Below are 15,717 nucleotides of genomic sequence, written 5' to 3' on the forward strand. Positions count from 1 at the left end.
ATACACATAGCCCTCCTTTGGACTCTCTCAAGCCTCTCCGCATCTTTCCTGAAGTGTGGTGCCCAGAACTGGATGCAGTACTCCAGTTGTGGCCTCACCAAGGACAAATAAAGCGGGAGGATGACATCCTTAGTCTTGTTTGAGATGCATCGATAGATGCATGCCAGTGTTTTGTTTGCTTTGCCAGCTAGGGCATTGCATTGATGGCTCATGTTCATTCTGTGGTCTGTCAAGACCCCCAGGTCCCTTTTGGTTGTGGTGCTAGTAAGTGTAGCACTGCTGAGCCTGTAAGCATGTTGCAAATTGTTTCTCCCCAGATGGAGCAACTTACACTTCTTGGTATTGAACTTCATCAAGTTTTGATCTGCTTACCTGATGAGCCTGTCCAGGTCAGCCTTTATCCCCAACCTATCCTCTATCGTGACCACAGTCCCCCATAATTTGGTGTCATCTGCGAACTTTGCCAGTCCGCTTTTAACACCCAAATCCAGTCATTAAGGAAAATGTTAAAAAGTACAAGTACTGAACCCTGAGGGATGCCGTTGGTCACCAAGTGCCGTGTTGACTCAGTTTCATCTATTATTACTCCCTGGGTCCTGCCTCAGAGCTAGTTTCCTAGCCATCAGACCATTGGGTTATTGAGGCTGCAATTCCCCAGTTTTACCATGAGCATGTTGTGGGAGACCCAAGTCAAAGGCTTTTTTGAAATCCAAGTAAATGATGTCAATCTCATCTCCATTTTCCAGGCGGTGTGTTACCTGATTGTAGAAGGAAGCGAGGTTGGTCAGACATGACCTACCTGGAACAAAGCCATGTTGGCCATCTATTAGAAGGCTGCCTTCCATTAACCTATTGCTAATGGATTCTTCGATAATTTTTTCCAGGATTTTTCCAGGAATTGAGGTCAAAATGATTGGCCAGTAATTCCCTGGATCTTCCTTCCTTCCTTTCTTGTAGATAGGCACCATGTTGGCCCTCTTCCAGTATTCATTTTTAAAAATATAAATATCAATTTAATTATGGGATAGTTTCATGTGATGGCTTTTAAGATAAAAACCTTATAAAGATTTCTGAATTATCTTAATTCTGCAAAATTGAACTGGCCCCCGAGCCTGTAATATTTGAGACTAAACTTTATTTTCTAAATGTTGAATCTGCTGTATATTTCTAAATATTTTTTGTTGCCCACAGGTGTCATCATGAAAACCTGGTAGAACTGCTGGGCTTCTCAAGTGATGGTGATCAACCGTGTCTTGTTTATGAATTCATGTCCAATGGTTCACTGCTTGACAGATTAGCTTGTCTAGTAAGTGAAATCTGTACTCTCTTCTGCCTTTATCTTTTAACTTTTTCAGTGACAATAGTGTATTTCCTTTTCCTCAGTATAATGGATTTGAAGTGGTCAAATTTGTGCTACTCTATTATTATATAGATTCTCTGTAAACATCAGTTAATTGGTATAAACTTTTTTTCTCTGTGACTAGAGTTTCACAGAGAGACCAGTTTTCTGAAATGTTTAAAATCTTGTGACTCTTATCTTCAGGTAAAAGTGCTCTATGTTGCTTTTTAAAATACTGCATCATTTTTGGAGGAATCAGTGTTCTCCTTTCACACTAAGTTGCTTCCTTCACACTCACATTCAATGTAACCATTTTTGTCAGGCACACAAAAAGTAAGTCTTTCTTAACTGTACTAGGAAATGCCATTGTGACATCTATCATAACTCCCAGAAAGTTGAAGTCCGTTACAGAAACTCTGTGAAAAAACAAAACTTCTTCTACTGTTTGATTAGCCAATATAGAAATTGCAATGTTATAAGTAATTTTTGTCTTTTTGTTTTATGCCTCAGCTTGTATTCTTGAGTTTTTAGTAACTAATAAATAACATCACCTTTTGACCAGGTGTACCCTGTACACATGAGAAGAAATGTGAGGTGAGTTGAGTTAGAAAAGTCAGTTTTATTTACAGATCTAATTTACAGTTTGTACAAGGCAAGAAATATTTCTTACTTCATGGGTTTTGAGGATTCAGTTTTGCACTATATAAGCATACCTTCATCCTTACTATAGTGTAGTATGGGGCTGTCCAGCTTGTGACTGGTGGAGGTGCTGCATGCCATGCAGATTGCACGACACCAGGCTGCTGCACACTGCAGGACCTGCAAGCACCTTGCTACATTGATGTACAGGCAGCCCAGCCCTCCCATCATGCACACAGCGTGGGTAGCTAGCCTGGCTTCATCATTACTACATGCTGTGCTGCTAAGGCAGGCAGGCCCTACTGTTGCCATATAAGCAGCCCAGTTTCTCCTACTGCATGTGCCACCTGGGCAGGGCAAGGAGCCTGTTTTTTCCCCTCCCCTGGCACCACATGGACCCCTCCCTGAAGCCCTTCCCAGTACATTGCACTACCCCATCCCCAAGGGCAGTGTCAGGAAGCAAAAACTGGAGGAGGTACAGGGAGAACATGGTAGCCAGAGCAATGGTGCCAGTGGTAGATGGGCAGGAGCCCACAGTCTGCATGCTAACCCTTCATGGACCACATTAGGGATGTGAAAGCTTAAACAATTAATAGTAGAGGTGCACCAGTACATCAGACCAATATCAGATCAGTGCCGATGTAAAAAAAAAAAAAAAAAAAAGATTGTATCAGAAATCGACCTCTCGTGGTCAGTAATTTGGCTGATAAATGCCTGTGCATGTGCACAGCTACACCACAGCCTAGTAGCTTGGAGAGCTGTGTGCAGCTGGTAAATCTGTTGTGGTAGAAGGGGAAAGGGCCTGGGGGGGCAAAAAATTCCCCCCCACGGTGAGGTGGGGAATGGGGCAGGCGCTGCCCAGCTGGGGTGGGACAGGGCACTGGACAGAACCACGGCTTGTCTAAGGGATACGGGGTTAGGGTACAGTGGGGTACATGCCCCCAGTCTGCGCGGGGCAGGGCGCGGTGGACTGCTGCTGCAAGCAGCAGCATTGGGAGGGTGGGCTACAGGGGGGGCAAAATTTGGTGTGGCTGCAGGCCCCCCCATAACCCTCCTCCCTGTGCCACCACTGCCTGCCCCAAACACAGCCCGGCCCAGCCCTCACTGGGAAGAGCCTGGCACCACCCTAGCCTGCAGCTACAGTCTGCCTTGCCCCATGCCAATCTCAGGGAACATGCCACCCCAAACCCTCCCAGGGTGCATGCACCCTGCTCCCCACCCAGTGTCCCCTGGACGTGTGGCAGCTATGTCCTGCCCCACCCCAGCTGGGCGGCATTAGCCCCAGCCCCAGCTCCACTTCTCCCCAATGCAGGAGCCTTGATCTGGCCCCCTCACCACGCCCCTTCCCTCCCCCTTCCCCTTCCACTACAACAGACTTACCAGCTGCATGCAGCTGTATCAGAAATCTGATTGGTATCAGTCTCCTTAAAAATAGGCTATTGGTATTGACCCCCAAAATCTCTTATTGATGCGCCCCTACTTAATAGTTTAATTGATAAGTGCAGTGATAACCAATTAGTTTTCTGGTTATTCTTTAGCTTGGGGCCAGCACAGTCTGGCAAGGAAGTGGGGGAAGGGAAGCTGCATAGTGCCACAGCAGGAATCAGAAGGCAGCAGGGCAGGGAGAGAGGAGTAAGAAGGAGAGGAGGGGGAAGGGGAAGGGGGACTAATACCCATAGCTACAGGAAAACAAGGAGCAGCCTAATGACTCATCAGTTAAGCAATTAGCTGCTCATTACAGGTGCTCAATCCCTCCCAGGGCAGGGCTGCACCTGAGCTGTGTGGTCTGGCTGTGCTTGGCTTGCCTCCTCTCCTTCCTCCCTCCCCCCCATCCCAGTCAAAGGCCCTGGGAGCTATGTGGGAGCTTCTGTGTTGCTGGTTAATTGTTTAACCAACAGAATTAGAGGAGGCTAAACGAATATTTTTTTAATTATATTTATGTCCCTAGGCCACATATAGCCCATGGGCCACCAGTTGGACATCCCTGGTGTAGTACCTTCACATTAGAAGACTCAAAAACAGTAGTGATTTATTAATAAAATAACCATCAAAGATAAATTAATAAACTCCTAAACAATGAACTAAAAATAGATCTGCATTTTTCTGATCTGGTTAACTGGAACTGCTTTTCTTTGCATCTATCTTGTGAAATAATTATCAAAGAACTAGTATCAAATTTTTAAACAGACCTTACAGGTAGATCTGAAATAGGTGAGGTAATTGTGACATTGCTACTAGGACTGCAATTTCCAGTGTAGTCTACTAGAAGACTTGCATTAGTTTTAAGTAAGTGTCTTTAAACTGACTTAGTTAACCAATTGTAGTCAGTAAGCAGACAATCTAGGGCCTCGTTATATGTGCACTGAGCTGCACATATGTTGATCAGTGTTAGTGTTAGCTCAAGTCTGGGGCAGTCACAAGTTCAGGCCAGCAAAGGCTTGGAGGACTGAAAGGTAAGAATCCCTCCACCCCCACTCCAGGTTTCCCCCCCACCCGTCCTCTGCCCCCAGGGCTCCCCCCATGCCCCTCAAGGTTCCCTCCTGCCGTCTACTGCCCCAGCGCTCCTCCCCCCCCATTTACTTGTGGCTGCCTGTTGTCTGTCCCTAGGGAGCAGACAGAGAAGGGTTAACCTGTCTGCCCAGACTTCCACCGCTGCTGCTGCTGCTGCTGAGCTGGCACTTAAACAAGTGGACTTAAACCAGTGTAACTTGGCTATTTAGACATGCCCTAAGAGTGCCTCTGCCCAAGCTTGCACTTTTTTAAACTGAATTGGTACAGGTCTGTTTGTAGACTAGGCTGCTTTTTTGGCAGAGTATGCAAATCTGTTGCTTATTTTCCTTGCAAAATCAGGCATCATCAGAAGGAAGGAGGGAGCTAAGTAAAGCAGTGGTTGACTGAAGGATAGACAGGATGGCTCAGACCCTCTTAGGAAAGAGGAGAACAGATGTCTTTCTATTATGCTCAGAAGATATCTTCAGTCATTTATTAGAGCCCAAGTGAGTGCATGGGAGAACACGTTTATTTAGTTTGTGGTTCTGGAGAATTGTATGATTGAACTGGTTCTCTTTGAGACTTGAGCACTTGCTTGTGTCGTTCACTTTTCCATGTAAAGCTAAGAGTGGCTTGAACTGGAGAAAGGAGGGGGACTTCATGTCAGTTTTCCCTGCACAGCTCAACAAGTGAGAGGTGTTGGAGAAAATAAATGTCCCCGCTCTTAAATATTATGAACCAAATGGAAAAAACCTATAGGTATGGACAAACAAATCATACTGGGTCAAAGATGGAGGTGGGAGACCCTTACAATCCATTAGCAAGTCCGCAGTTACTGTGTTGTGTGTCCAGATTTTACCACTGCTTAGGAGAAGGTGAAGTGGGATGGCATACCTCTGTTGAACTTATTAATTGTTGCTTCCCCTGCCCCCCAGCTGCTCCACACAAAGCATGCTACAGAACAGATATAGGAGTTGGTAAATGTTGTGCTGCTTCTCCCTTCCATTTCACATTCCCGTGGTATAACTTGTTCATCTGTCTATACCAGGGGTGGGCAAAATGGCAGATCTGGCCTGTGGCCAGACTCCTTTTCCTGGCAGCACCAGCAGTACTGGTGCTAGCACTGCCAGACCCAGCCCTGCTGTCCAGGCACCCTGGCCCATTTGCTCTGCATCTACCACCAGGGGCAGAACCTGCACAGGCAGGGCACGTAACTAGGTGGCTGGCATGGGGCCACAACTGGGAATGAGATGGATGGGTAGAGCCAGGGTTGCCCTGGGATCTTAGGGCAGTGACAGCATAGGGGCAGAGCAGAGCCATGATCTGCTGCCCGCAGACACCTGCAACAGGCATGAGTTCCATGGGCAGGGTTGTGCAGGGAGCTGATCACGGCTCTGCACTGGGCCCCAGCCCTGTGCTGTCACTACATCGTGGCCCTGGCCCAGGCAGCTTCCCACCCAGCCACACACTTTGCCCATGTGGCTCCCAGCCAGTCTTCATGGAGACCCTGGGACTGCAGGGCCGTGACAGCTGGGGGCTGGGGCAGAGCTGCAACGCACTCCCTGCACACCCGTCCGCAGAACCAGGGCTCCAGCTCTAGACCCATGCTGTTCCTGCCCCAAGATCCTGGGGTCTCCCTGCCATCCGACTCCCAGCTGCGGCCCCATCCCAGCCACCTGGCTCTCTGCCCTGTCTGCATGGGTCCTGCCCCTTGCAGTGGGTGTGGGGTGGATGGGTTGGAGTGCCTGGGCAGCAGGGTTGGGTCTGGCAGTGGCAGCCCCACCAGGTCTTCTGGGAAATGGAATCTGCTGTGGACTGTATTTTGTTCTCCCCTGGTCTGTAGCCTTTAATGAAGGAGCATTAGCTTCAACTCATGTTGATAAAGCCTGTTTGACTAGCACAGTTTGCTTCAGGTAAAGTAGATATGATGTTGATTCTGTAGATTTTTGCAGTTTTGCTGTCTGTTGTTATATGGTCAAAAATCAATACAGAGCACAGTTTGTAACGGGGTAATGCAAGTCTTAAATATAAAATGGGGAAATAAAAATAAACCTGACAAATCCATATACTGCTGCACAAGTAAAGATTCAGATATGTGTTATGTAGTAAAAGTCTTACCGAAAGCTGTAGAAATGTCAGTACTAAACTTTTTGGAAGTTTATGCAAGAAAAATGACAAAATACAGGATTGTCACTTTAAATATATACAATTGAGTTTGTCTCAATTGAAAGTCAGGTCTTAGTTATCCCATCTCCTACTGGTCACTTAGAATAATATTATTTTTTTCTGATCATCTATTGCCAAACTGTGTGCTTTAAGGAGCTCAGGATCAAAACCAACTTTCTGGACATAATTTTTTGTGATATAGAATTGCTGAGTAGCAAAAGGTGGTTAAAATCCAAAATGTCTTCTATCCCTTTAGTGCAGAAATGAATTAGTCTCAAGTGGAATGATGATAGATGTACAAGTGAGAGAAACAATATTTTTATGTGTGGGTTTTGTTTGTTTTTTTGGAAGAACATCAGTGTTGGAAATTGCAGAGGTAGGCTTTCTCTTAATTAAGTCTTCATACCTCAGTTACTGATTCCTGCATTTAGAAGCTCCAGTTTCTTAAAACCTTCCTTTTTGTGATCCAAGAGGAGACAAGCCCCATGAACACTAACAGTTAAGGTCTTTGCTTTTTTATTTTCATGAGGTAGGCAACTTCAGTTCTTTTGAAAAGTCTAGACGATACCTATAGTTTTGGTATGAGGTGACTTTTGAACATTTAAGGAGTTAAGCAGCAGTAGAAGGACTTCTATCACCCATCTTCTAATTATAGCTCAGACTTCCCCTTGCAGATAAATGCTCTTTTATGTACAAGTAAATGGTTTCTTGGTGGAGAAGAGAAATTGATATAATAGGTAAGGAATAAAGGAACACACCAAAAAAGGATCCATCTCCATCAATCCATCAATAGAAGCCCACTTTATTAACTGAACATACTTTGTACTTTTACTTTTCTCATTTAAGGATGACACAGCACCAATTCCCTGGAGTACAAGATGCAAAATTTCTCACGGTACAGCAAATGGCATCAACTTTTTGCATGAAAACAATCATATTCACAGGGATGTTAAAAGGTACAATACTTAATCTCAATGGGCACTTCTACACATGGTCTGGGTGTGGGGGAAGGTGGTGCATTATTTAGAGCAGTTTCAAGTGCTACTCTAATCAAAGTGCCATCACATCTTCTGTATCAGCATCCCCATGCTTAAAAATGGCAGCGGGGCACTTGAACTAAGGCTCATATGAGCTCATATGGGGTTCATATGAGCCTTAGTTCAAGCTCCTACACAGCCATTTTTAAGCACAGGGACACTGATACACAAGACCTAGGCAACTGCTGGGCACAGCAATTGCCACACTCCAGCTGACTTGATTAATCAAGTCTGCTCCGACACGCTGGAATTCCAGTGCATCAGAGCAGCCTCAGCACTTGTGTATAGGCACCCAAAGTCTACATATTTTCCTATTAAATGCATTTTACAGAGAAGATAATGGAATAGACTTGAAGATACAAAGATTTTCTGAAATTTCTTTGATGGGTTTCCTTGCTTCTGAGACCATTTTGATGCAATTCTTAGGAAGAATTTTTCTCCTTTTTCCTTTATCAGGCCTGCTTATCTTAATTTAAAATGCATTTGTTTCAGTCATTTTATAGACAATTTTTGTTTTTTAATGATTTGCATCTGAAAATCTCAGCATGCTTTATGTGCATAAAGTACATCCCCAAAACATCTTTCAGGTTTTTCAGAATATCACTTTGGCGATTTCAGTGCACAAGACAGATTTTTCTGAATTAAGTTTTAGACATAAAACTTGCACTATATAAACAAACTCGACTGTATTTTGACTAGTCTCTCTTACCAAGAGTCTACGTCATCTTTCTTCTGCAAATGAAATCTTAGTGAGACAGACCAGACCTGCCGAAACACCTCTTCACTCAAGTGCACAGTTGTCTTCTACAAGAGACATATTATAATAAACTTTCTTTATGCTGCAAGGGTGTAGTCAGCTAAGAACACTCAGGTACTGGTGTCTTCAGATCAGTATAGGCTTTCATGTCAAATATCTGTTGTGATCACTAGATCATCCCAAAATTAAGAAAGGAACTAAACTGCTGACTATAAACCAACTCTTACTGGAGATTTGATTAAAGGTTTGAGGGATTTTCCAAATAAAAATCCTCTTTTGTAGAGTTTCCTCTGAGTTTCCTCTCTTTGAGGCCTTTTTTTGCTTCTTAATTTTGTAAGGCCTGCCTTTAATTTGGTTTATATGTTAAGGATCTGCAAAGGTGGTGAAAGAAGTGGTGCTTTAAACCTGCTTGCTATGTGTCAAACAGAGTTGTATGGAGCAGAAGTTGTTAGAGCTAAGTGTTTGTGTAACTTTGTTTTTTCAGAATAACAAGGCTGTCTAGTTGTTTCAAGAAATGGACAGAACATAACTGAGCTATATTCCTCATGGACAAGCATCATATATCTCATATATCTTAGAAAGAATCATGATCAGTTGATTTGTCAGACAATGTCATGGAGCTGTTCCTGTTTCCCCATCACTTCAGCTTAATCCAGTTCACATCAAGCTTGGAGTCTTTGCAGATATATTGACTCTGGATCCTAGCTGAAATCCTGCTTGCTGTTTTGACTGTGTGTCTTTCTCTGACATTCTGCTTATGCCTCTGGGAAACTCTACTTACTGGGGAAGAGAGCTGTTCAGGCTGTACTCCCCCTCCCCTTTGCCTGTAAGAGAGAACTTTTCTTATTACTCTACTTTCTTCTGTTCTTTTCTCTCCTGCTTAGACTCTGTATTGAGTAATCTTTGCCAGTGAATACTTAAATAAGCATGAGCCTGCTACTACTTATACTTTTTCCAAGTACTAGCAGTACAAATAAAGAAGACATTAATTTTTACCAGCTATGAGTTGATGAGGTTTGTAGGAGACAGAGAAATTAACAAGATTTTGTTCAGATTTTACTTTCCTGCAGTGGGAGCAAAATGCTGTTGACTAGAGAGACCATCAACAGCAATAGAGACATTTCTGTGGGTTCAGGAAGGCATTGCTGACTTGATGTTTTTAGTTTTGCTCTTGTCTCCTGAGTACAATCCCATCAAGAATTAAGTTAATACAGTCTGACAATAATATTTGTGCAGCATATCAGATAATGGTCTCTTTTGGGCTCCTTGTCTTGTCCAGTTGATAAGAAACTGACTTTAGAAATTGTTGTTCTTTACAGTAGAATAAGAGTGATGTTGTAGCTGTGATGGTCCAGAAATTATGCAAGAGGCAAATGTTTCTTAGAGTGATATATTTTATTGGACCAACTATGTAGTTGGGAAAAGTTAGACAAGCTTTCAAATGCCAAGCATTCTTCATCAGGTCTGATCACAGAAAGCCAGATGCAGTGCAGTGGAGGGGAGGGGAGAGGCTGGGAGAAATTCTCAGGGTCAGCTGATGCACAGTTAGCAGAAAAATCTTATTACTGTTCTTTACATGCATTGTTGTATTTAGGAGTCAGGTGTGAACTTCAGAATCAGACCTATCGGTGGACAAATCTCTGGTTGTTGTCTGGCCTGTTGTGACAGTATGTTATACGTCTTTGTAACTGTTCTGTCTTTAAGGCTAAGACATCCAGTCCTTTTTTGTAAGAGTTGTGCTTCAGTGGTGCTTAATAAGGCTCCAAGAATAAGCTTGAGAGCTTGGGAGATGGTTTTGTTTGTACTAGGGTTTGTATATTTGATTTGTTTCTATGGATCACTTACGGCTACAGTATCATGCTTATAAAATGAAGTGATATTGTTTAGTATCAAAGATTGTGACTTTAATATTGTTCCATGTATTGCAAGCCACATATATTTATATTCGGAAACACAATGAAAAACACTTATAACCCCACTGAAAATATCATACATGTATGAGGTAATGTTGGAGTGATGTTACAGCTATGATGGTTCAAGAAAAATGCAAGAGGATTTTTCTGATATATTTTATTGGCCCAATAACATTGAGAAGTATATAGACAAGTTTTCAGGTACCTGAGGAAGGTTATTTGGTTGTTTTTACAGCAGCAGATTTTGGTCTGGGAGGGAAGTCATATTGACATAGATAAGTGATTGCTGTACTTAGGGCCTCTTCCATGTTTGCAGGAAAAATAAATTGTACTTGAATCCGTGTGTCTGATAAGCAATTCTTAAATTATTTATTGAACAGTGCAATGATTTTGATGTAAATCAGTTGTTAATTTGCCATTTTTTTGCTAAATAAAGTAAATTACCTTCAGTTACTATTTCAGATTCCAAGCATCAGACACAATAATGAGCACACTTTATGCATAGATATTTAAACCACGTGTTTAGTGTAATAGAAAACTGGTCTGAGGAATGTTGGTTTTGTCTTTCAGTGCAAATATCTTATTAAATGAGGCATTTGTGCCAAAAATTTCTGACTTTGGACTTGCAAGGGCATCGGTGAAATTCACACAAACTATCATGACCGATAGAATTGTGGGAACAGCAGCCTACATGGCACCTGAAGCTCTGCGTGGAGAGATAACACCCAAAGCAGATATTTTTAGCTTTGGTGTGGTGAGTTCTTGCTGTACTTGCTTCCTTTGTATAAATGTTAAAAGTATAACGAGTCAAGTTCACAAAATCCAGCATTGTCACCATTTTATCTTGTACAGTCAGCTTTTCCTCAGGGAACAGCTGACCTTAAGAGGATACTCTCAAGCCTAAAGTGAACTGCTTCACAAAGGAGTTGCAAGATACTTGAATATGTTAATCAAAACTAATTTTTGTTTACAAGTAACAGTGGCCCTTCTGCTGAAAAGTGAGCTGAAAGATCAGTGTAAAATCACATAGTAGGTTCTAGTTAGTTTAGATTCTGGCTTTACAGTCCTTAAGATGAATTGCATCTATAGGTTGTTCCCACCTATTAAAAACCTTTGGAAACCACAGTTAATAAACTTGGGCTGCTTACAGATGTTAAAAAAAAAAAAGTGCTTTACTTTTGCTTCAGCCTGGCTGTGCAGTATCTGTATAGATTGGGTCCTTCAATGGGGCTTTTTGGTGCTATTCTAAAGCTGATTTAATCAGCTATTATATAAAAGCCCCAATAAAGCTCCCAATCTATACAGACATTGAGCGCGCCATCTCCAGTTAACACACTGCCACTTCCGGGCACGTGTGGGACTTGGCATGTGCCCAGAGTTTCAAGTAAAGCACTGTTGTTGGTTTTTTGGGGGGTGGGGTGGGGTTGAAGTCTGCAAGCAGCTGTAATTCAAGGATTGTAAAGTCTCCTTTGTAGAAGAAAACAGTGAGGTCAAACCAGAATACCAAGCACTTGTAAAACATAGTCATTGGTGCTCCCCTCGCATGGCTTCCCCTTAAAGCAGAGTAAATAGAGTGGCAAACAAAAGACTGATCCTTTCAGAGTGTAATTTAGGAAAATGGTAAATCCAGGTCTGGACAGATTCAGCATCATAAAAACTTTTGAGCCCTCCCTTGTGACCATCATCTTGGAGAAGGGGAGGACAAGAGCACCTGACTGCTTTGGCAATACCCATCACTTGCCTTGGAGGGAAGTACACCCTCAGCAAGTATCCAGATGACACCAAGCTGTAGGGAGTACTAGATATGCTGGAGGGTAGGGCTAGGATTCAGAGTGACCTAGACAAATTGGAGGATGGGGACAAAAGAAATCTCATGAGGTTCAACAAAAACAAGTGCCAAAGTCTTGCATCTAGAGAAGAATAATCCCATGCACCAGTACAGGCTGAGGGCTGACTGGCTGGGTAGCAGCTCTGCAAAAAAAGACCTGGGGGTTACAGTGAGGAAAAAGCTGAATATGAACCAACAGTGTGCACTTGTGGCAAAAAAGCCTAATGGCACACTGGTTGGTAGGAGTGTTGCCACTGGGTCAAGGGAGGCAATGATTTCCTTCTATTCAGCACTGGTGAGGTCACATCTGGAGTACTGAATTCAGTTGTGGGCTCCCCACTACATAAACGATGTGGACAAATTGGAGAGAGTCTAGTGGAGGGCAACGAAAATGGTGAGGGAGCTGGAGCACATGACTTCTGAGGAGAGGCTGAGGGAACTGGACTTACTTTTTCTAGACAAGAGAAGACTGAGAGGGGATTTAATTGTAGCTTTCAACTACCTGAAGCAGGGTTTGAAAGAGGATGGAGCTAGATTGCTCTCAGTGGTGGCAGACGACAGAATAAGAAGTGTAACGGTCTCAAGTTGCAGCAAGGGAAGTTTAGGTTCGATATTAGGAAAAATGTTCTCATTAGAAGAGTAGTAAAACACTGGAACAGGTTACCCAGAGAGGTGGTGGAATCTCCATTCTTGGAGGTTTTTAAGATCTGGCTAGACAAAGCTTTGGCTGGGACAATTTAGTTGGACGCGGTCCTGCTTTGAGCAGAGTTGGACTAGATGTCCTCCAGAGGTCCCTTCCAACCCTAATTTTCTGTAATTCTATGAAGTGGTGTCCAGGGAGGAATCAACACTATGTGGAGTAAAAATAAAACTTGAAATATCTGGATTACAAAGTAGGTGGAAATGGAAGGGAAATAGGAGTGACATCAATTCCTCTCATCACCAAGAGGAGGTGGTAGAAAATGGAAGACCTCTCTGAGCAGGCATGGAGTCAGAAAATAAGCTGCCTGTCTGATCTGAGGCACACAAGAATGCCTGTTATGTATGAAACTGGAAGTCTTGATGCTGGCAGCATGCAACCAAATTGGTTTACATTACTTTGTCTAACTTGTTTTTAAACAAATGTGACTTGATCCAGTGCAACTTATACACATAGCCAAGTCCTAAGAGTGCCTGTATACAAGCTTGCAATGTTTCTAACTAAACCAGTTTAAAAGGAAAAACATTTACCATAATATAAACTAAGAATCCTGTTTCTTTGGTTCAGTTGAGGTATGCATCAACTGTTGTATGTCTTCCAGCTATTTCTTTTGATTTTCTTGCAGGTTTTACTGGAAATAATAACAGGGCTTTCTCCAGTGGATGAAAACCGTGAGCCACAGTTGCTGGTATGAATTCCTTCCTCATTTTTCAGAATTACTTTATATGAACTGTTGGAAATCTGTAGGTTGGAATAATCCTGGTTTATCAACTCTTATAACCAAGAGATACAGTCGGTGAATTCAGCTGCGGTACCAAAGTGTTTCAAAAGCAATGTCAGAATTTGTGTTTCTTGTGCTATTGGAATAATCTAGTCTAGGATGAGACATGCAATAAACCTGTTGGCTGAAATATTACTAACATTTAAAAGTCTGGCGAGGTGAGATAGCTTGATCATCTTAGTATATGTTAAAAGCAGTCTAAGGCAGGGGTATCAGACTCCTTTGTCCTTTCAGCTTGGACTAGATCCATACCATATAGGCTCCTTCTGGGCTGGATTCTGCATCCAGTGATGCAGGTCCACATTCAGGTGGCAGTACAGGACAGGGAAATTGGTGGAAAGCACCATGGATCAGGGAATCAGGATAGATGGCAGTATAGGCGGCAGCATAGAGCTTGGGGGTGAACAGCAGTAGGGAAAGTGGGGGCTGCTTTTCCACATCTTTCACTCACCTCCTGCTGCCAATGGCCATGTCCATCAGGGTCCAGGGACCTTGAACTGTGCAGCAGGCCATGCTCCACTGGCCAGGCCCCACAACTTCCACTAGTCTGCTGGACTACCAGTCAGGCTGGCTGGAATGGTTCTGTGGTCCGTGTGTGACACCACAGAGCTAAGGCTTAAGAGAATTAAAACAAAGCAGCTAATGTCTTATAATGGTGTATTTTTTTAATTCTGCATCTAATCTAGCAGTTTTTTCCTTGGCCTATAGGCAGGTAATAAGTATTTCCAACACTGTTAGCTTGTCATCCATTTCTGCAGTCCTTCAGCATGTACTCAAGTGGGAATTATCTGTGTAGAAGGCTTGCAGGGTCTGGTCTGTTAGGAATATAGGATTGGAAGGGACCTCTTAGATCAGTGGTTTTCAACCTTTTTTTATTTGTGGACCGCTAAAAAAAAATTTCACATGGAGGTGTGGAGCACTTTGGAAATTTCAAATGGGGATACATACCCCTTTGAATTTGTAAGTGTGAGTATTCACATACTTGTGATTGATCATAGTCATCTTTCGCGGACCCTTTCGACAGTCCACGGACCCCAAGAGTCCTCAGACTACAGGTGAAAACCATTGTCTTAGATCATAAAGTCTAATCTTTTATTATCAGGCAATTCAGGTCACATAATTCCTGTAAGACTGATGAAGCTCCATCTGACACCATTATACTACTTGTACCAACAATTCCTATTGGAGACTGTTCTGGAATTTCACTCTGCTGATGGTCAGAAGTCTTCTTCTTATAATATGCAGCTTAAATTTATTCATGGTCAATATATACCCGTTTATTCTTTTGCTAACATATTCATTAGGTCTTCTCTGAAGCAGGTGTCCCTCCAATGTGTTTATAAAGAGAAGAATCAGCCCACATTTTGCTAAAATAAACAAGTAACTCTTGCCAACTTCTCACTATTCCTGGTTATACTGATTGTGCTTTCTCTCTCACTCCTGCAGTTTGTTTGTTTTGCTTGAATGGGAGGTACTGTACACAATTGTACATAGCATTCCAGATTAAGTGTTGATCTTGAGGAATTCCTTGAGAAGCTCCACTACCAACCTTCCTGTATTCCAGCAGTTCTTTGGGCAATAGTTTTTGAAGCATTCCCTCATCCATATTACATTTCTTACTCTAATACCCATTTTCTCCAGTTTAGCTAATTTGTTATATAAAGCTACATCAGTTGCATTATTGAAGTCCAAAAAGATTTGTTGCATTTCCCTTTTCTAGAAAATGTATCAATATTTATTTATGAATAGCCTTTTTTGGGCCCCGTATGCACCTCAGATCTAAGGCGTGATTAATCAGTTGATCACACTTTAAGTGGGCACCTGGCTACATGTTCAATCAGTTAACGGCATGATAAAAATAAGCCTCAAAGTTATTCCACAATCTATGCGGTAACTTTTGTAGCTGCATCCTGTCATGCCATTAATTGAACGTGTAGCCAAGAGCTCCTATGGCTGGCCCTGTCAGCTGATTAGAGCTCCCAGCTGGGAGCCCATGTGCAGCCCTAAGCCTGGGAGCTCCCAACTGTGAGGGTGTGTGGGGTGTCCCCATGGCTGGGAGATTGCAGC

The 15,717-nt window shown here is 42.9% G+C and overlaps 1 protein-coding gene across 8 annotated transcripts in view; it reads left to right on the forward strand.

The window, feature by feature from the left end:
- Nucleotides 1-15,717, forward strand: part of IRAK4 (interleukin 1 receptor associated kinase 4) — a 34,349-nt gene that overhangs the window by 15,962 nt on the left and 2,670 nt on the right. For all 8 annotated transcript variants that reach the window (XM_090042366.1, XM_090042363.1, XM_090042361.1 and 5 more), the window contains 4 exons: nucleotides 1,192-1,306; nucleotides 7,481-7,590; nucleotides 10,912-11,095; nucleotides 13,495-13,557. In XM_090042366.1, the coding sequence (XP_089898492.1) occupies nucleotides 1,192-1,306; nucleotides 7,481-7,590; nucleotides 10,912-11,095; nucleotides 13,495-13,557 (472 nt within the window). The remainder of the gene's footprint in view (nucleotides 1-1,191; nucleotides 1,307-7,480; nucleotides 7,591-10,911; nucleotides 11,096-13,494; nucleotides 13,558-15,717) is intronic.

Source organism: Crocodylus siamensis, chromosome 4 (assembly GCF_052110815.1).
Source record: "Crocodylus siamensis isolate JL-2025a chromosome 4, ASM5211081v1, whole genome shotgun sequence".
Taxonomy (NCBI): Eukaryota; Metazoa; Chordata; order Crocodylia; family Crocodylidae; genus Crocodylus; species Crocodylus siamensis.